Source organism: Chelon labrosus (genome assembly GCF_963514085.1).
Source record: "Chelon labrosus genome assembly, chromosome: 13".
Classification (NCBI taxonomy): domain Eukaryota; kingdom Metazoa; phylum Chordata; class Actinopteri; order Mugiliformes; family Mugilidae; genus Chelon; species Chelon labrosus.
The window spans coordinates 15,348,653-15,370,825 of NC_140346.1; the positions used below are offsets into that span (position 1 = coordinate 15,348,653).

At 41.6% G+C, this 22,173-nt stretch overlaps 1 protein-coding gene across 1 annotated transcript; it reads right to left on the minus strand.

Annotated features, from left to right (window-relative positions):
- Positions 1-343: 343 nt before the first annotated feature.
- cpda (carboxypeptidase D, a) lies at positions 344-20,056 on the minus strand. The gene is made up of 21 exons (XM_084558380.1): positions 19,140-20,056; positions 17,638-17,885; positions 11,582-11,724; positions 11,279-11,448; positions 10,469-10,878; positions 10,183-10,374; positions 9,492-9,659; positions 9,264-9,373; positions 9,018-9,120; positions 8,541-8,683; positions 8,275-8,444; positions 7,872-8,177; positions 7,473-7,668; positions 7,068-7,203; positions 6,717-6,863; positions 6,085-6,183; positions 5,918-5,982; positions 5,571-5,702; positions 5,218-5,403; positions 2,841-2,943; positions 344-2,471 (listed from the first exon to the last, which is right to left on the minus strand). The coding sequence occupies exons 1-21, from the start codon at positions 19,787-19,789 to the stop codon at positions 2,245-2,247; spliced, it is 4,104 nt and encodes a 1,367-aa protein (XP_084414506.1). The 5' UTR covers positions 19,790-20,056; the 3' UTR covers positions 344-2,244.
- Positions 20,057-22,173: the final 2,117 nt, after the last annotated feature.

Sequence of the window (22,173 nt, forward strand, 5' to 3'; positions counted from 1 at the left end):
AAAATGTATTATTATTATATATTTTGTATGTTTTTTAAACTTGTTCTGTGTATGCTACTCTTTTTCTATTTAAATAGTTAATTTGAGTTTATTTACTCAAGTTATTTACTCAAATTAATTGTATGTTTATGGGAAATAAAAAAGAAGACAAGGGTAAAGGACACTTTTTTCTGTCTATGACCCGCAATTACACAAAAAAGTTGTATTTTTGTATAGTTACATTTTTTACATTTTACATTTTTTAATCATAATAACATAATTAATCGGCAGGTGGTTTCAAAGAACCGCCACAGAAAATAGAGGCAGGGCCACGAAATGCAACACGAAAGCAAGAAATGTAATGAGAGGTTTTATTTTATTGTGTTTATTGTGAGTTTTTGTGCATGAGGTTCACACGAAATGTTCTGTTCAGTGTAGATTCATGGTTAACACGAATTGCACTTTTCTCCCCATTTACAATTGGCAAACATTTACAGCTGATTCCAGTTTAGTATAAAATCTTTACACCACAGCTCAACTTTCAAAGTTTTTACACGCGTGTACGGGGACACAGCATAAGAAAAATAATGTACAAAACTGTATCCCTACACAGATGTCAGCTGGTCAGGAAATAATTTCTTCAAGTAGAAATCAGGGCAATCTCTTTAGAGGGTAAGCATGTTTTGCTTCAAACTGCTGTATGTGAGAATGGGTGAAAACCTGCGGCACAATAGACCGTTCAGATCCAGTGCAATGATTTCAAATCAGGTGTAGTTATGTTTCATAAAGTGGATTTCTGATGAGGGGTCTTGTTTTTTTTTTCTTACTGTAGTAACTTTGCATGTCTGCACATAAACCTGCTTCCCACTCAAAATAAGTCACCCAGGACTGATAATTTTTGAAACACAAAGAAAAAAAAAAGAAACTGCACTGCATTTAACTCAGATTAATCTGAACACATTTCACACTCAGATGGATTACAATTATATGCCCTTAAATTTGGGATACATGACTATTTGAACTGAACCTGTACAGCATGTAACATTGGTGGCTTTGACGTCGATTTTGGTTATTAATGGACAGAAAAACCTGGCATGAGTCCTGCAATAAAAATATCGTTTTTTTTCTTTCTCCCAAGACAAAAAAAAAAGATATTCAGATGGAAAAACAAAACAGATCCAACCAGAAATCTGTTTTCCATGCTGATATAAATTATAGAAAACACAAAAGAAATAATAATTAAAAAAAATTACATTCTTTTCATGGTTACATATTTAGAGATTTGTCATTTTTATTTCTTGGCCAATGATACGGGGTGACCCCTGCTTACCATTTAGTGCAAGCGACCTCCACTGACTGCGCAGGCTTTCAAGCAAGCCTGGCAACAGATTCTCCCTGATGCGTTTGAGAAGTCTGCTCCTAACACGGACTCGCTGGAAAAATACAAAACTACTAAACCCAGCCTCGAGTCATCCGCGCAGGAAACAGTGCAACATTAGAAGTGCGCAGTCTTCAGATCACTTCTCTCTTTTCACACCACCTGAGAATAGGATGGATCAAATTCCAGTATGTATTATCTACTCACTAGGTTGCTTTCTTGTCACACACTACAGCCTGATGGGGACTGTAAACTTTATAGAAACCAAGGCACGATACTGGATTCATTCTCCCAAAGGCTCGGACACTTCAGCGTAGCTCACTTGCATAAAAAAAACAAAACAAGTAATTTTCTGATTACTAAACAAACTATCGAGTGATGACAGATGTGAGAGGGGAGGTTGTGAGGGATAAAGCACTTCCATCTGGAGTTCACTCCACATTCACAGAGGTTGAGTTCATTTGGACTTATCAGCTTGACCTCTCAGCCGAGCAGGACAGGTAGTGGTGTGACAAAGTATTCTTAAATGGCTCGGAAACAATAAAGCTGCTATAAAGAATGGACGAGGGCAACGATGGACTGAACTTTCTTTCTCTCTCAGCCTGTTGAACCAGTCAAGCAGAGATGCAGCAGGTAAATAGCCAGACGTCAAGTGCAGACACCAGAAGGATGTATTCATTTAGTCGCACTAATAACTGATGACCAGGAGTCTCTCCAGAACTTACTGGTATAACAAAAAAAAACTTTCACCCCTCTTAAATTGTTCATAAAGAGAGACAGAGAAGCTGCTCAGAGTTCATCCTGTTCCTTCTGGGCCAGGGGTTTGATTTTTAGGGGGACCTCAAAAGAAAATACTGAGCCGACAGACCAAGCTAGCGTGAAGACACTCAGATTTTGTTGGCGTACAGCGTCTCCTCATCGCTTTCGCTTTCGTCCTGAAACTCGTGGGCGAGCAGCGACTTCTTCGAGCCCATAGAAGTGAGCCGGATCTCGTCGTCATACTCCTCTCGATGCTGCCGCAAGCGGTGGAAGCCGTCTTTTTGGTGGTTGGACTTGGCAGCGCACACGCACCAGATGATGCACGCCGTCACCACCAGTGCCGTCATGGAGGCCGCTGCAGGGAGGAAGAGAAGTACAAAACTCAGAATGTCTGCTTGCATCCTTAGACACTGTTGCTAGGTGGGAAAACTTTATACTTTAAGAAAAAACACAACAACATTCTCACAGCTTACAATGAAGAAATCATTTCCATTTGTTTATTTAACATGAGTAAGACATTTCTGAAGATGCGGAAGACGCAAGAAACACGCCATGTAAGTAAATGACAGCCAGATTCTTAAGCGTTTTGATGGTCACTACCTTGCAGATCTTTAGCCGCATTGACACATAACGTGCAGAAGTCATATTTGTGTATAAACCAGGAAGACAACGCAAATATAGTTAGCATGCAAAACAAAAGGCTCATTTTCATAGAGCAGCTTACCTGCACTGGCCACGACAAGCTGTCTGGGCAGGCCAAGGATGCTGTTGTCCATATCAAACTCAATGAGGATGGAGCAAGCAGCGTCATAGGACGACACCACCACCTAGAAGAGAGCAAAGACTCTTAAAATCCCAAGAGCTCATAATATACCCCAAGAAACCTTTCTAATCAAAATAGTTTCTCTGTACTAATTTGAATCACAGCGTTATTTGATATCACACCAGCACACGCTGATATACTGCTGCAACTGTTTGTAAATTCAAATAATTGATAGGTATTCTGTAGTGTTTTTTTTTTTTCTTTTTTTTAAACCAATTTTGCTGCACTTTTAAAGTCAGAATGCAACAACAAAAAGAAAAGCTCTACCACATCGCTGTGTCCACCCTGGCTGTCTTTCTTTCTGAATGGAGGTATAAAGGCGTTTAGCTGTCTTCTTCAGCTCTCTACTGAAGCGTGGTTGTTAGTTGCCTAATTGGCATTGGCAGGTGTGGCTGCTTAGTTTAATCTGACGCAGGTTGTCTCGTATGTCTAAAATAAAAACCTCGTAAAAATCCCCCAAAAATAATCAGCTGAGAGGTAAATCATAAGAATTGAAGGATTCATGTTTGGTTAGCTTGCTTGATTTTTTCCCCCCCATTGCAAGGGAATTAAGTCTCATTATTCACTGTCATTGTTTAAGTGCAGTGTTAAAAAAAAAAAAAAATTTGGACAACTACACTGACAGCTGAGGAAATAAGGATTTCCAACCATGTGGTTTCAGACCTGATTTAGTAATGTGGTCTGAAAACTCACCAAGAGTTTTTGCAAAAGAGTAAGTGCATCTTTTGATTATGCGTTTCTTCATGACTACAATCTATGCAGTGTTTTCTGATATCAAGTCACAGAAGAACCTACAGTGCCACCAGAATCTACTGATACTGTCACTTTCATTTCCAGAGAAATGAGATGCGGCCTTATGGCCTAAGGCAGAGCATTCGATGTCCTAAGAAATATGGGGAGACCATTAAGGAGAGGAAATACAAGTCGACCCCAGGTTATGATTTTGACTTGAGTGAGCAGAGAGAAGCAGACCCCCAGAAGCCTCTGCATGATAGGTATATAAAAAATGCTGCCGTTATTCCAGATTTATCAACTCTGCCGCGCATCACCAGAGTTGTCACGACTGAGGAGAGGACCTCCAGCAGCGCTCTGATGATCCATGGCTTCACCGTACCAGATTACCAGCAGACTTATCACTCAGTGGTGGATCCCCTGCTCTTTAGCCCTTGTGGGAAACAAATACCCTACAGTCTGGAGCTTGGACAAACGATCAAGGAGCGTCTGTTTGAAGAGCTGGCCTACCCCCTCCATCAAATATCAGAACATCCAAATGGAAAGTTGGAGGTGACGGAGAGATTTTGTGTGCTTCGCCCAACGCCATACATAGACATAGACATAGACACAGACGTGAAAGGGGAATCATAGTAAAACTGTTCCATAGTAAGACTGTTTAAGGCTGTTATTTAAGAGAACGTACCATACATTAGTTTGTCAATTTGATTCTCCGTGCATTTGAATGTAGTACTTTACTGCATTTGAACTGGGGTGTGAGTCCAAAGTGCTCAGTCCATCTACTTCTTTGTTTGTAACTACCAAATTGATGTACTCACCATTCGTTTTACTTAACCTCAATATTGAACACTTGGCAGTTGGCTCATGCCATAAATCTAAACTTAAAGGCATATTCCAAGGTGTCATCATTAATGGATAATCCATTAATGATGTGCATATTTGAGTATTTGAGAGGGAATCTCAACTACGTACATAGGTTTTTTTCAACTAAAGATGTAACAGATTTACTACCAGCCCTTGCATTAGGAAACTAGACACTTTGACCTTTGTAGTTATAATTCCCAAATAAGGTGAAGCAAGCCTTTTGTATACCACCAAAAAATGTGTATTAGGTGCATTTCCACTGGTTTGGAAAGATTAATCCAGCCTGTGTAATGTTGTCAGAAGGTGGCAGTATAAGCTAAATTACACATCCATAGCTGAAACAAAGACCAAACAAAACCATGAAGAAAAGAACAATAAAAACTGTTGCCTTGGCGTGAATGAGAGTAAATTCAGAGAGGGCTTATTCTTTCATGTCAGTTTCTACTGGCCATGTTTCATGCTGTCCAGAGAACATCACTCAAAAAGTCATTTTTTTAAATGTTAAAAACTCCCCTCCAAAATATTAGTTCCAATTTTCAATTATTCTATGTCATAAGAATAATCAAATACCCTGCTTCAAAAGAGAGAATGATTTCTATCATTGCATGCAATTATAAGAACTGTAAATCATGTTTTTTTTTTTCCTGGAAGCTACTACTACATGTTATGTATAACTCTGTACCTCCTGACGTTGCTGTTGGTATCCGTCAGCAAAAGCTTCAATATTGTGGCTGCCAGGTGCCAGGAATGCGTGGAAGTAGCCGCCCTCCGAAGTAAACACTCTCACCCCTTCATTCAGTACAATGACCGCCCCAACGATAGGTTTTCCGCTCTTGTCCTTCACCACGCCTCGCACCCCTTTATGGACCTGAATGGAGTGGAAATTGCGGCTGTATGGTGACTGATAATAACAAACCTCTTACAGAATACATCAAAAAACCTAAATCAGTAAACATGTTGGAAGCGTAGTAGTAAACTGTTAAAAATATGTATGTGGTAAAGTAACATTTGTGTTGATAAAATCTTGAGCCACACCTCCACCAACATGCTCAGGAGAGCCTTCTTGTTCTCATCCCAGAGTGTGGCCAGCTGCTCAGCAGGAGGGAACAGACAGCAGCCAGTATACACAGTGATTTCTGGACAGTGGCCAAAGTCCATACTGAAATCCTGGAGGACAGGAAGACAAAAGATGAATTTGCTTCGCTTCTCATTTGATTTATAAGTACAGTATCTCTCGATTTTCAAAAGTATTAAATAAAGCATTTAACACAAATGTTTAGATTTATTCATTTCAGAAAACGTCTTAAAATTAAAAACATTATCGCACAGTGGCAGTGTAGACGCCAGATTAACTGCTATTGTTTTCACAAACACAGCTTTACCTTCATGCTCCCCATGTGACTTTGTCTCTCTGCCGCCCTCATGACTCCATCCGGGACGTTGCCCACTGAGAAGCAGAACAAGTTAGCCGTTAACCACAATCACCCTATTAACGGCTGACATTCAGAGCAGGCATGGCAAGAATCTGTAGTACTCAAATGACACGTACCCTGTCCATTATTGGAACATCCCGTGTCCCCGAGGTGCATCTTCGGGTGGTTGTTGGCATACACACTTGCCAAGTACTTCAATGTGCCCTCATTTTCAACTGGAAAAAAATAAAATGAGCGATTAAACAACTGCACACTGTCAACTCCAGATATGTCAGGCAACAAACAGTTTTCAACTTATTTATACTTTCTCCTACTCTTGGCAAAGTGCTGTTACATAAGACTGTTATGTTTGTAGCTGCAAGTGTGAGGAAAAGTCCATTAGTGATGTGAAAGTTTCTTTTCAACATTTTATGTTATAGTAAATAAATAAAACAAAGTATAAACCCCCAGCAGTGGCATGTTGCTTGTCCTGGTGTCTTTCAAGTCAAAAGGGCTTTGGATTAAGCCTCTTGAACTCTTTTCAGGAAATTTTGTTATTCTGGCTAAAATGGAGTATTACTGTAAGGTTTATGGAATGTTTCTTAAATATATATGGAGGATCTTGTGATGATAGCATTCACGGTAACCCCCCAAAACCCCACAATTCAGTGTCAAAAAGTGTGATTCCCTTTAAAAATGTAACTGAGTAAATATACTATAAATAACCCTTAAGAAGACAGACAAGCAGTGAATTAAAAAGTGTTCTCACCAGTCTGGACAGGCCTGTCGTAAGGGTAGGTAGCAACAAGTGAGCCACCATCAAGGGCGACCGATAGAGTGAAGCCCTGATTTTGAATAAAATTCATCATCGCTCTGGTCTCAGGTTGGGCCTCCACCACACGCTGCGATGCATTGCCTTTTAACAGATATACACAGATGGTGGACAGAAAACAGAGCTGTTAGAGCATACTCAGTTATTTTATGTCAAGTGTAAACACGACCAATTATACATTTTTTAACATGCACGACAAATCTTTGACATGTTATACTGAACACATAGAGGGGCTGGTATGTTTTGTTTTTCTGTTCAGCTGCACATATCAAAATCCATTCAACTGACCAAAGAAGTCTGTATCCAGATCTTTTCCGTTAAAATTGGTGAAGCCTTTTGTGGACGTGCACTGCTTCTCAGTAGCCTGTTCTCGTCCATCGGGGTTGACAGAAGGCACAATGAAAATACGGGTCTCGTTGATTAGCTAAAGAAAGGAAATGGAGGCAGAAGGAACAATTACAGACATGTATTAATCACATATTTAATGGCCAGTATTTGCTTTATTAATAATAGTAGGGGGAAAGCCGGTGACCAAGTCTTTGGGGTGCATACTAGATTAAGTTTATCTCCACTGTTCTATCCAATAAAGGCAAAAATGCCAACGTTAACTGTTCAAACCCACCGTTTTTTAATGTTGCTAAATGCTGGTAACAGTAGATAAATGTGCATTACCTGAGGGGCCCTGAAACTCACCTTGGTGATGGCTGGGTTCTTGCCATAGTTGATACACAAGAGGGTAGCAAACTCCAGCAGCAGCTCTGTGCCCACTGGGGCATTGCCATGGATCCCTGCTACAAAGCGGATCTTTGGCTCTGATGGCTCTGCTTCTCTTGGTTTGTTGGAGATTTCCAGAGCCAAAATGGTTCTATACTCCACGCTTTGGCCCAAACTGGACACAGAAGAGAAGAAACCATTATATAGGTCAGTATTATAGGAATCTTGCAATACAAAGCAGCAAGAAGAATAACAGATCTGCACAGCACTGACGATAACAAAGCTATAACTCTGACTTTTGGCATAATGATAATGAGTCCCCATAAGAGGAACTGTTGCTGACTGGTTCAAAAACTAGGCTTGATGGAAGATGCCCACCTGTGTAAAGATGTAATTTTGGGAAAGTTCAGATTGATGCTTTTCACGGAGGAGGCCAGCTCTTTGGAGCCTCTGTAGCGCCGTAAGTTGTTTTCTGTGGCTGTGCTCCTGACCAGCTTCTCCAAACCCTGGCCTATAGAGAGCTCCCTGATTAAGTCCTGGAACTCCCTCTCAGATGGAGTCTGCTTGGGTATTAAGCCGTTGGGAGACTGGCCATTACTACTGGAGTGCAAACTTGTCAGTCTGAAGTCCACCAACTCCACTTGATCCTTTGAGACTGTGGCGTAGATCGTCACAGGTGCATACCTGGATAAATGTTTTAAGGTTAGCATCACCGGAAAGAAGGTAACATAAAGGTAAATTCTCTGTTCATAAGTTCTTCTTTCAGAAATACAAACATTACCCATGGGCAGAGGCAGTGATAGTGTACGTCCCGGGGACCAGCAGTCTCCAGTAATCTCCAGTCTGAGCTGTAGTGATGCTGTGCTCGATGCCCTGCACACTAATGGTGGCATTGGGAATTTCTGTGCCACCTTCAATGTCAGAGACTGTTCCCTTTACTCCAGTGTGAACCTAGAGAGACAAATAACCATGTAAACATGCAAAAATGCAAACCTGAGTGAAAGTGAGGGGAAAGCTTAAGACAGCGTTAATACTTGTGTTTCCCACCTGGTGAATAAACTGAAGCAAGGCTCGACGGTTTTGTTCCCAGTATACTGGCAGCTTCTCGGCCATGGGGTACTTGACACAGCCCAACTCAATGGTGACCTCAAAACAGTTGGTGTTCATGTAGTTCCAATCCTGCATGCCACCTGGAGAAAAAAAGAGTTCTCCTTTGAACACAGTCGTCTATGAAAGTTCTTGGTCTTCCAGGTCATGGTATACAAAAAAACAAAAACAAAGCAAAACTGGACTTTTCTTAAAAGATGTTTTGCCACTCATACTCGGCAAATGCTGAAACAAATGCTGTGATTACCTTCACACAAGCAGAATTGTAGTTGCAATATTACTATATGCGATTTAGAGTCTACAAAATAGAACTAACAAAGTGTGTATATGTAAATAATATATATTTCCAAGTTATGCAAGTTAACTAAAAGCCTCTGATATAAAATGGTGAGCAACAAAGTGAAGTTGTAATCATACCAGGAACAGTGTACCAGTTGGCACCATTGGTGATGCCATCCTGAAAATATTCATCCGGGTACAGGTCCGGACAAGGGTGTCCTTCGTGCATCTGTGAATTCTCCTGCACACATATCACACGCACACGTTAAAAACTCAACAATGAGCTGCTGTAGTCACTCCAGTTCGTTTTCACGTCAAATATGAAACCACAAGCGGACATCATTTCAGCGTGAAACCGATCTGAAAGCCACTTTGTCCAGTTACCTGTGAGTAGGCTCTGGCCAGCTGCTGGAAGACCTTGTCATCAGGCGACCGGCTGTAATGAACTGTCCCTTCTTTGTCATCGTCAAACGGGTAGTTGACCACCAAGGAACCTGAATTACACAATACAAAGATGAGACAGAGCAAACCGCTAAAATGACTTGAGTAAATTTTATGCATAATTGAGTTAAACTGTGAATCCAATGCCATAAAGTCAAAACAAGACCGTGCCTCCATGGAGGTTGGCTGACAGGACAAAGGGGACGCTCTTCAGCCAGTTCATTACAGCTATAGTCTCTGGCTGTCTGGGATCTGTGATGGCGGTGAACTGGTCTGGGAAGTTGCGATTCAGGTCGAAATCTTGGCTGTTGTTGCGTCCTTTATAGCCCTGTTCATCCCCTGTGAGGAAACAAACACTTGCATCACCCAGATGCATCTGTAACCACAGCATGTCCCCATCTGAAGCTCCACCTCCGACTTCCTCTGACACATCAGCAACCATTATCAACAACAAAATATCAACAGAAGAGGAACCTTCCTGTAGTGTAACTTAAGACATTTAAAGCATATGATGTGAAGGCTGTAGTAAGGAAATAAGAAGATACAGCTAAACACTCAAGATTTCCTCCTTAAAAGAATACGGTCTGGTCAGTTTGCAGCGGCTAACAAAGGCTGTAAATTTGATAGCAGTTAGCAACACACAGTACACTCACAGAATAGTTAGACAAATGATCAAATTACTGTACTTGGCCTGTAATGCTACACCTTTGCTTATATATCCAAAAGCAATACATCTTAACACCTGTGACCCAACTCCTAAAATAATGTTACACATTATACTTGGTAGGCGTCGCAGATGGTGTTACATTATAGTTGCCTGGTTACAGCCTTTATAGTAAGTGTATGTGTTGGTTTCCCTTACCTTCAGTGGCTACCTCATAGCCATCGGGGTTCATAGAAGGCATGATGTGAATGCGGGTGTTGTTGACCAACTGAGTGACCTCTGGATCAGTGCCATAGTTACGGCACAGGTACTCAATGAGGTTGAGCAATAACTCTCGGCCCACCACTTCATTGCCGTGCATGTTGCCCACATATTTAAACTCTGGTTCACCTGGCAAAGAGCAAGACGCGAAATTAAAATCGTCACATATGAAGAGACATGATTGTTCATTGATGACTGTGCCACACTGCGATCCAAGACATACCGTGTTCATGAACGGTAGGGTTGTCTGAGATTACCATCACATACAGCTCACGTTCTTCCACGGAGCGGCCAATAGAGTGAAGGTAGGTGATCGAGGGGAACTCGCTGTTGTACTTTCGTAAAAACAGCTCCATGTCAGCATAGTTGTGGTGACGAAATTCCTGCGGCTGGATGGGCTGGTGGACAGGTGGAAGCACAGTAGAGCTGTTATCATTTCCTTTGGAGGGGACCACCAGGGTCTGAGTGATGTTGGAAGGGCTGGTAGTGGCGATGACTGGATGAGTGGTTGGCGGCACCGAGGCTGTAGTCACAGGGGTGCTGGCCTCTCCGACCATGGGTGCCAAGGTAAAGTTAAGTTCTGTGGCTTTGTCCTCCAGGACCTTGACATTGCTGACTGTCATTGAGGCGTACCTGCACAGAAAAAGAATTATTGTAGTTTCCCCATAATCTCTACCAGGAAGTTCACCACTGAACGTGTGAAACATTTTCTTCACTTCAGTAACAAATAGTTAATTTATAACTCAAAGAGAAAGTACGTGATGAATTTGTAGTTAAAAAAGCTACAACATGGAGACTGAACTTCATTAACTGAGCGTCTTAAAGAGGCAAATTAAAAGCTTCATTCATTTTGACCTGTCAATAATCTAAAGGGGAAAAAACAGCAACAAAAGCAGCAGAGGCTGAGCCGTCTCTGGTAACTGCAATGAAGTTTGAAACCTAACTTTTAGTAAGCATTAAGTGTTATCCATTAATGAATGACCTTGATCCGTGCGAACCTGCTCCTTGAAGAATGTTGGCTGCTCTTACTCACCCTGGGGCTACAGCCGTGATGTTGTACGTTCCCGGGAGCAGAAGGCGGTAGTAGTCCCCGTATCTTCCTGTGGTCAGGTTGTGGCGTATGCCCGCCACCATAATGCTGACATTGGCGAGGGCAGCACCACTAACTGGCTCTTTGATATAGCCTCGAACACCTATGTGCACCTGGAAGGCAGCAGTAGTCGTATTAGCAGTAGTATTCTTACAAGTAATACCATTTTAAATAAACAAAAACAGAAGATATAGAGTCAATGTTGACGTGTCTTTACTTCTTTTTTTTAGTTGTAAGCTGTTGTACCTTTTCTATATAGGCTACTAAGGATTCCCTGTTCAGATCCCATTCCTTACGGAGCTCAGTAGCAAAAGGATATTTGCAGCAGCTCAGCTCCAAGGTGATTTCCAGACAGTTGCCATGGAGGTAGTTGTAGTCCTGCATCCCTCCTGGATGATGTAAGAATCAAAGCATGTTAGCAATGGCACAACTTATATTAACTTTTCATTCCAAATATGCAAGTATATGTAGTATAATGATTTGGTCCAAGTTCAGTTATTCATGTGTACCACACATGTAAAAGCACATTTTTTCCTTCCTTAAATTTGAACCCTGCTGGTGGCAGGCCAGTTCATTAGCAGAGAAAGGGGTTCTGTCTTGAACGGCTTGAGCCCGTCTTTGTCCATCTAAGCCATAGTTTAAAGAGAGTGTTTAGTGTGGCAACAGGCCATGACATCTGCAGTTTGCCAGCCACCTAGCCCCTCCAGTAAGGCAAACAGAAGCGCACACAGGAAGGCGGGCTGTACGGTTGGCCATCCCCGTGGAACAACAGCAGGCACTCAGAGGCTTCCTGGCTGGAGGGTTGCTATGACTGCCTGCTGAGAGGCAACGGGGACCAAATAAAACAGCCACTATTTGCCACTTTTTTTTTTTTCAACAGGCGAAAGGAAAGGCCTCAGACAACAAACACTGACAAATAACTTCAGCAAAGCAACCAGACTCCCGCCAATTTCAGTGAGGATGACACCAACTGCAGACAAGAGAAAATGTTTTATGTCTTAATAGACAAACTTTAGCCATGTGTCATACAAAGACACCAACAAGTACACTGTTTGAAAAGCATAACTGATATCCAGAACCCCTGAATCTAACAATACTCGTGTTACCACGGTTTTGTATTGGGGAAGTGCCACATGTCCAACTTTAGGCTGTGTTTCTGTTGTACAGTAATTTCTTTGAACATCTAAATGTGATTCCATTATTTCTTCTTCCATACCTCTACACATGTGCTGAAATTTCAATCCGCTTGTTTGTGACACTAAAGGCTATATGACTAACTTGCTTTGAAAACTGGGTGAAATGCACTGACAAACTTTAATGGATCCCTCACAAGCTAAGGAAAAAATGCTGCAGGCTGTGATGTGGTACACGCCTTGGCTCTGAGAGCAGATATACAAAAATATACACCACCAACACAAGTTCTCTGGAGTCATACCCGGTCAAGCAACAGCTGTTCTGCCGTTTGAAACTTGGCGAGAGCGACTGGCTGCCAAGTCATTCAATGGCAGCTGGATAGGGCCCTTCAGAATCTGTAATCGGTAATCACTCTTCCTGTTTATACTGGCCGTCATTATAAGCTTCCTTTCTGATGCGCGTTCACTGATCGAGGTCGAAATCCACAGTTTGTTATTTTGTGCCAAAACACACTCTAATGTTTATCTTAGTTATGAGAGGGTCCTCTTCGTTTTCACTGCAGATCAACATGGAAACAAAGTCTATGAGGCTTCATATTACTTAAGTGTAACTTTTGACATTTTTATAAAGTCATTTTATTGACCTAATCAAGGAGCACTAACCTGGCAGTTACACATTAGGAACGTCAGCAATTATTTACAGTAAGGGCGGTGTATAGAAATGTGTCAGCGTAGTTCAACAGAGACTTTTTGAAATAAATATTAAATAAAATACGTCACCTCTTTATGATGAGCGAATAACAAACACTAGATCTAAATTCAGCTGTCACTAGTTATGTGGAAAACTTTAAGTGGCTGCAACCACATGACAAATAAAAAAAAAAAAAACCTTCACTTGCCACAAGGCACTTACTTTAAATAACCTGAATCAAGTCTATTGTCTTTGAAACAAATCACTTAAGGTAAACATCCTGCATACGCTGACCTAGCTTGACAAACACGCAGACTTCTGCAGCCCCAGTCTTAAGTATCCTGTCTATGTACCGGATCCAGTGACACACCCTGAGCTTAAAAGAAAACCACATGCCAGACAATGCGACCGAAGTCAGAGCTAATAGCTGCACTTGCTGTGGGAACAGGCAAGCTTATAGCGTAGGAAAACTTTAAGGGCTGGGTGACGTAATCAGAAAAGTGCCCTACTTTTAGCTAAGCATAAAAGTCATGTGACAATCAGGCGTTCAACAAAGATGGATCAGGAAACAGCCTGAGCACACTTCCAGTGCACTCATTTTATCATGGCCATCAAGCTGAATTTTCATACAGTAAAATTATATCCTGGACCTTATTGTCTTGTAAGTCTACATGTGCTGACGTCCATCTTTGAGCACAGACAATGAATAGGCCTACGTGTTCAACGATACCAGATCTCGTTACACACGGAGGGTTACTTGAACCAAAATACAGTTCTAAATTAACCACCCACGAGACGAGACTGTGACGAAAGATTATAGGTCAAGATACCGTGTTATGCTGAATCATTATTTCAAGCTCTGGCTGCCGAACAATAAATCTCCTGTTCCTGACTCCTGCTCCTGGCGCTTCGCCTGGACCGCTCATTATGTCACACAATGTCCTGACCGTGTCCATCATCTGCCATTAGCCCAGATTTAGCAGTGACATTTTGCCCACTGGGAGATTTTGGACAGATGAAAGCATTGTCCATTCAGCTCTTTTACGCTTCTTGGTGCTATCTTTATGACAAAACATGAATACTGTCGCTACAAAGAGCTTTAATAACTGCCTCCTATTAAAAGCTGGATTTTTTTTCTGTCTGAATACTGGCTGTTTCTGGTGAGAAACGCCAATAAAAAGTAAATAATAATCCGCAAAAACAGCCATTTGCCAGTACCTGCACTTTTAGATTCGGAAGACAAAGACTTACAAAGATGAGCACTAGCAAATTCTTAATGCCCTTTAGGATTGTGTACTCAGGGAGGTAATGATTTTCAGTTTCGGCTACTCCAGGTGGTAAACAAACACGGTGACATGACATGACATCATGTCAAGCTTGAAATGACCTGCAACTACTTTTAAGGCATCCTGCTTTCAGATGAGCTGGTATCAAACAACTGGTTGGGCTGTCCATAAAAATACTTTAAAAGTGGAGCTTTTCTGCTCAGTTCAACCTCAACGTTTTTATTACGACCATTTGACATTTAAAGTGCAAAAGAGTAAAAACAAAGAGCAATCAAGCTAATTTAATCCGGCCAAATCAAAAGAATGCTAATCCATGAGAAGACACCAACTTGAAGACACATTGTCCTTTATATAAAGTTTACTATAATACAGTACATCCTAAAAGGAAACAGAGTGCATTGTAGCCACTAACCTAAAGCCACAGACACAAATGTCACCACCTTCTTGTCCATTCACAACCCAACAATATAAAAATAAAGAGTGTACTGATCGAGTTTCTGCCCAAGTAATGCAGAGTACAGCTGTTTCTGAACCTGAATTAAACACAAGATGGAGACACGTGACAGGGATATATACACTGTCAATGAGACAAGTCCAAAGATTCAGGCCATAGGCTTTAAAATGCCAACAACGAGCTGTCTCATAGGAGATGTAGGCTTCTGCATCAATTAGACGCCATAGGCAGACCCTAACGCCATAGCTTGACGTCCACCTCTCCATAAATGTAACTGCACGTCGCAACAACGCAAGAGCTTCGACTGGTCTGCTTGGTAGTAGCATGTTTCTGCTTAAGTATTTCCGATGGCTTTTCCATCTCTGCAATTTTCGAATTGACTGTTTTGGATTGATAAAGACGGAACACATCAAAGAAAGGCTAACTGAGGAGGTTTTTGAAGATAAATACATTTGTATGACTCGTCTTGGGTGAAATGTTTCAGTTGCTATTGCTGAAAGTAAAGCAGGAAGTAGAAGCAAAATAGATCCCGACTGGCAAAAAAGACCAACTAGCACCAACTAGCATTTGGGTGGTGTTTTTACAGAGCGAGCCAGACTGACAAGCAAGTACAAATGGTTTGCACCATTTATGCACAGGTTACAGCGTCTAATCCCACAGTACTTCAAACGAGCCTTAACACTTGTCGTAATTACAGCCTCTAGCAGACAAATGTGATGAGCTGTGCACTCTGCATTTCAAACCACAGCAAACCCAAAACAGGGCCACACAATGAGTGTCAGTGCCGAAAAATTAATTCTGGGTCATTATCAACCACCAACAATGCAGCTAAATGGAGTGTAAAAGAGCTTGCCATAACACTGAAGCCTGCTTTACAATTCCCTCTAAGCAAGCTTATTAATTGAGGGACTAAAGAAAGTGGAGACTTCCTCTAAGAGTTCGTGTTACTTTGTGGAATGCAACAAAACATGTCTTCCTAGATACGTCTACTTGTGATTTGTGGTGGGTACGTCTGTGACAGCCAACAAAACAGCTATAGAGGAGTTAAAGAAAGTGTAAAGAAAACTGAAATAATTAGTTGCCGAGTGTCCTCAGGCAGGCTGTAGCTTGTACACACCACTCGCACAGACCCACATAGAGTGCACTACAAAGAATCCAACAATGCCACAAAACATTCTTGGCCTAGAGATGGGGAGATATCAAGCAGCAAGGACTGTCCATACCACTATTTTTAAAAGAGGCATATGATGATCTGTTCCAGCTCTACATTCTTATTCTCTAAAAATGTAGAATAGCTTTGAATGAGTCACAGTTGAAATTCTGCTCTTGCTTTTTCTTATGAACACCACTGCATCCTCAACGGCCAAATGCAAACTACAAACGTATTATTATAAGTAATACAATTTGTCACTCTTAGAAATGGCAATACCTCAAATCCATCCGTGAAAGTTCAAGCCCGATTTAGATCACGTATATGAGAGTGGACATCTGCAGCATGTCTCTGCTTGATTACATTCATTAGCTGATTATTGGGTGACATAGCAGTGGACGTTTTCACGCTGGAGTTCATTAAATGCCTGTAACACTCGATATCTACTCATACACCACTCATGCAGCAGTGTTTTGCAAGAAGGTGTATATGCATTTCATGACGGGACTAGTAGAAAAGAAATGTTGTAAACATAGTCTGAAGCCTGAGAGTGTGACTCACAGGGATTATTTGAAACCTTGGTCAAGTTTCACATGAACATATATAAATATAGATGTCAGTGAGAAAAAAGGAAGAGCGTAATAGGTCCCTTTTAGATGAGTTTTTCTTCAGAACCGTTCAGAACGTCTCATGCATTACAACAAAACGTAACACATCAATTCCACTCGACTGGTCTCCACATGCCCAAGTGTCTCATTTCAAACTGCGGTTTCCCTGTTCACTAACAAATAATGAGACACTCTTCTGACTCAACTGGCTACATATAGAGCTCCGGTAGCTGACGTCACCCTGCGCCGGCAGTCACAACACCGCCATATTGGCAGGAAAGCGCGCTTTTCGAATCACTATTCGGTTGACAACTGCGAGCAACTAGCTAACCTGTCCTTGTACCAGTTACATCCAACAATGGTCGACAGCTCCTGTGCCCCAGGATGCCAGGATAGTCATCATTATAGGAAATCATTTTATAGAAAACGGAGCGGAGGGATCCCTCAAGAAACGGCTTTCGCTTGTGTAGCGATCACTTTATATCAGGGTACAGAATCCAGCGTCTTCCATGTGTAATGTCTTGTTTATTTAGCTTGTCTTTAACACGATGTCCAGCAGATTTCTTTTCATAAAGGCAAGTTAGGCTAATGTTTATAACGTGGATTACAAAGGGGTGTTGCTCATTCAGCACTAAAACTACTTAAATTCGGGATTAAACAGCTACTTGTTATTGTAGTTACGTTACTGTCATGAACCTCCTCAGAAAAATTCTTCAATGCATGCTTTCAGTGACTCTCCGGAGTAGGACGAAGGAAAGTTAATGAGGTAGTTGTCTGTTGAGTTTTGCCTTGTGCTGGTCAATTCATTTTTTCTCAACAAAAAAAGTCATATGCCGCCCGGAGCTCTACACACTGTACAAGGATCCATAACACACAGATCAGGAGATTGTGGTTCTTCACTGCATTATGTAATAGTGACATTCATCTACAACACTTCCTCAACAAATAAACTTGAAGGCAATGAAACTGGATCGCCTTACCAGACACGTCATACCACTGCGCCCCATTGGTAATGCCATCTTTAAAGGTTTCGTCCAAGGCATCGGGACAGGCGGGTGCACCGGTCTTCATCACCGGGTGGTTCCGAGAGTATACCAGGGCCAAGTAGCGGAAGAGGCTGTCGTCCTCTGACTGGCTGTAGTGGCCTTGTTGCTGGTGGGAGGCTGAGTCATCAAAAGGGTAACTGGCAACCACAGTGCCGCCGTGCAGGTTCCCTGAAAGCACAAATCTAGAGAGAAAATGGATGATTGTAGAAGCATGGGTGACTGTATGGGGACAGTATTCAACTGTGGGGGATCAGAAGAAATAAATGCTGCGTAAGTGATATGACATTTCTTACAGGGACAGTCCCTTTTTGCAGAGCAGTCATGGCAACTGGCAGGACAACTTTCACTGGATTCATTCTTGTACACATGCTGGCTTTAAGTCAGGCCTTCCAAGTCTAACACGTGAACATATCATCCAATACCAGGTTGCATAACTGTTCCTATCTTTCTTTTCTTTTCCTCTTATTACTATGATTGTTCTGGATGTAAAATTATATACTGTACAACTTTATTTGTTTCAGTGTCTTGTCTTGCTTTACAGATCTGTGATTCTGTTTTGTTATTTATGTAAAGTAAAGACTAGTGAAAACAAACACATTCTAATGTAACACTCCTGCACTAAATCTCCACTCATGCCTGTTATAATGTTCAGTTTATGTTGAAACAGCGTCTGAAAGGTGGTGATTGAACTGCTGGATCATTTTGAAGGATGTAGTTTGTGGAAACTGGATTGAATTAAACACAAAAGCGTTTCTGTCATTTAGCCTAGCCCAATGACTAAAGCGGGTTTGTTAAAATAATAGAAACACATGTTGGTGAAACATAACACAAGTCAATAGTACTACAAAATGAAAGCGTAGTTAAATCAACAATCAAACAAATGTTGAATACTTTAACCTTTATGAAGCTAAGACCAGTGCAGGGATGTTTTACTAGAATGCATTTGTTTTCACTAGTGTACCTAATGAATTGGCAAGTGAGTGCATATCCATTATGGCTAGACTTTACTATGATTTTATTGCAAGTTGTAGCTGTCAATGCCCCAACAAAGACAGAGACTGAAGGTCTCAAAAGAAAACTGAGAAGAAATTTCCACCACAATTTCCTGAATAAGATGACTGAGCAGTTTGTTTTGTCGCACCAGCCGCGTATGAACACAAAAACAGTGTCACAGTAGACGAAGAAACAGGCAAACTTTCTGTATTTTGAAAGGCAGGAGCACTGAAATGTTGGACATCTGGTGATCTTTGTCACTACCTAGATAACTCACACGACCAAACCAAATGTTTGAGATTAGTAAAGTTTACTAAAACCAAACGAACCAGTCTGCTCTCCAGGCAACACGTACACAAAAGGACAGTGCTGAGACTAAAGTGCAGTGGGACTCGCAGTGGGACTCACAGTGTTTGTGTGTCTCGTGGGGGACAAATACTCACTTTTTCTCTTGAATCCACCTGATCACAGCCATGACTTCGGGGATATTTTGCGGATCGACAGCCGTCCCTTCGTACTGGTCAGGAAAGCTCCTGTTTAGGTCCATATTTCGGGCATTACTTCGACCTCCGTTGTCGCCCCTGCAGTCCCCCTCTATGGACTTCTCAAAGCCGTCAGGGTTCATGCTGGGCATGATGTAAATATCCGTGCTGTTCACCAGCTCGGTAATGCGAGGATCCTCTCCATATTTACTCAGCAGGTACTCCACAAGGTAAATCAACACCTGTCTGGACACGGTCTCGTCTCCGTGCATGTTCCCCACGTATTTAAATTTAGGTTTCCCCGGTTTGTCCGTGTTGGGGTCCTCGGTGATCCTCATCACCCACAGCTCCCTGCCCTCCACAGACTGCCCTACGCTCGACAGGTTGGCGATGTGGGGGTATTTCTGGGCTAACGACTGCAGGAGTCCGGTTAGTTTGACATAATTGTAGTATTCGCTATAAGTTTCTACCGTTTCCTCCGTCGAGGTGTCGGCGCTTCGAGCCCGGCGCAGCCTGGCGTCACCAAGGGAGACAACAAGAAAGAGAAGCAAGGCGAAAAGTGACACCCGCAGTTTCGGCGCCGTCGAGAGATGCCTCCAGATGTGTACCATGTTGGCTTTTCTTCTACTTCTACACCATTCGGACTTTCGAAACAAAATACAAACACCAGTGTCGAATATTTTGGGTTGAGCCTCCCCTACACCGCACGTATTTTCGCTGTCAGAGCAGATCTGGCCTGGCTGTTCCTGTCTACTTCCGTTCACCTCACGTGGGCGGAGCTCCACCGTGATGTCACTTTTTAAGGTGGACCGGTCGAGTTGGCGCTATTTTTTTTTTTTTCTCTCTGAATTACCTACATTTCGGACTTTAACAGTCTCCAAAATGAACCACAGAGATTAAATTAATTATTTAATTATCTGTGATTCGGTAACATGTAAGTAGTGGATACTCAACAGAACAGCTTTGTTAGCATGATTTACACACAGTAGCCTACCATGAAAAAATGTTTGGCATCCCCGGGGCTAATTGCATATATTCTTGATTTTTGGAGTGAAAAACCAATAGGCCACCAAATATAAAATTGATAGACAATGTGACCTGATGGCCCTGTTAAGTTGATGTTTTCACTGTCTTTAAGGGGGCTAGAGGAAAACCAAGCAAGGTGTCCAAGAAAAAATGGCAGAAAAAAACTGTTGGGCAGAAACAAAAACTCCCATATGACTGCAAAAGACCTGCAGGAAGGTCTACAAGAAAGAGCCATCAGAAAGAAACCTCACCGGCATCATGAAAGTCAACGCCATTTGACATGGCTGTGGAGGCCATCGACTCATAAAACGCTGGATGGATAAGGAGAAGAATGGATTCCACTAAATATCAGCATTACAGCGATCCAAAGCAGACCATAAAATCCACCTCAAAGAAAGGCAAGCACAGTCCTTTAACTGCAATGTGTTTGCTGCCTTTATGCAAGTGCATAAAAACAAAAACAAAAAAATCAATAGATGCCACAAAAAGTCTTCTCAAGATGTGAAATCTATCGGGTCCAAATTCTGAACCATTTTAGATGTTCATGCAAATTCTTGCAACCAGTTTAAGAAAAGTTTATTTTGATGTTGTTTAAACTCTTGCTTAACCTTTGTTTTGTTTTTAAGAGACGGGAGAAGTAAGTTTCTTCCCATTCTGGGAATATGGGTAAGAACAGTTTTATGAAAATACTGGCTCAGATCATGAATACAGTGCAATAAATAATTTCTTTGTGCATTTAATTTTTTCTTATATTTTCTTTTTTCACTCTCTTTTCCCTTTCTTATCTTTTTATAGGATACATCTTCTGCTCTGCCTTTTACAAATTCTCATTTTTGCAAACTTGAAACGTTCCCAGTGTGCCTGGATTTAACTGCTCACCTTCCAAATTGTTTGTCTTTTCATATGCCGAGATGTGTTTTAGAACGTGTCCATACACCATAATTGCGTGTTTTTGACAGCCACGTTAAAAAGGTGCTAAACTAGACCTGACTTTCAAAGTGAGCACCAGTCAAGTTGACCCTAAGCTAAAAAGACATTAAACCAGATGTGCGAGCCACCCAACCAGATGACCTCGATATCATGTAATAGCTGCAGTGGCATGTATCTTACACACATGCACTGGGGCATTTCAGTTATTATTGTTACTGCACAGATGAACTAGAATGAAAAAGCCATAAGGCAGCTGCACCCTGTCTCGTGGAGACCAGCACTCACTCTTAGTTTAACGATGACTGAATAAGTCCTCTTTACACATTACCCTGACTAACTGCTCTTTGTTTACTCAGGTTAAACATTAGGGCTGTCAGTTAAAATGAATTTCTTTGTGTTCTTTACTTATCACTCCAATTGTGTAAGGCTGTTAACTCTCAGTGCCTTGTATGCAGAGGCTGTTATTGTGTGAATCGGTGGATCAACAACCATGCATCTGATTTCTTTGCATTTAAAAGGTTTTAGTTGTTGATTTAAGCATTAAAGTATGCATTCTCTGTTCTGGTGATATAAAAAACTGTTTCTCATGCTTTTTCTTGATTCTCTGCATAGTTTGCCACATGGTGCTGATGATTATGAGTGCATTATTTTCTCCCTTATGAATGCTCAATAAACTGAACAAGGATAACTCCAGTTTTCCAGTTAGAGTCTAAAAACTATACTAAAAACCAGAGCTCCTCTTCATGTTCCATGCTTTTCATGTTCTCTGTGTCACAAACACTGGTATATCACTGAATTAATAAATGGTCACAATAAACTGAGGAGACTTAGATGTAGTGCAACACTAAAAATTCTCAGAAACAAACAATTAAAATGAATCACAAGTGAGCACTATTGAGGTTAGCAGCAGACTCTTGCATTTCTGTTTATTTTAAGTCGCCCATTCTTTCTTTATTGATCGCTGGTAGCACCGTGTTTTCCCACAAACAGGAGGAGCCGTGACTCTGAGTGACATCGCCAACCCTGCTGCCGCCTTGAG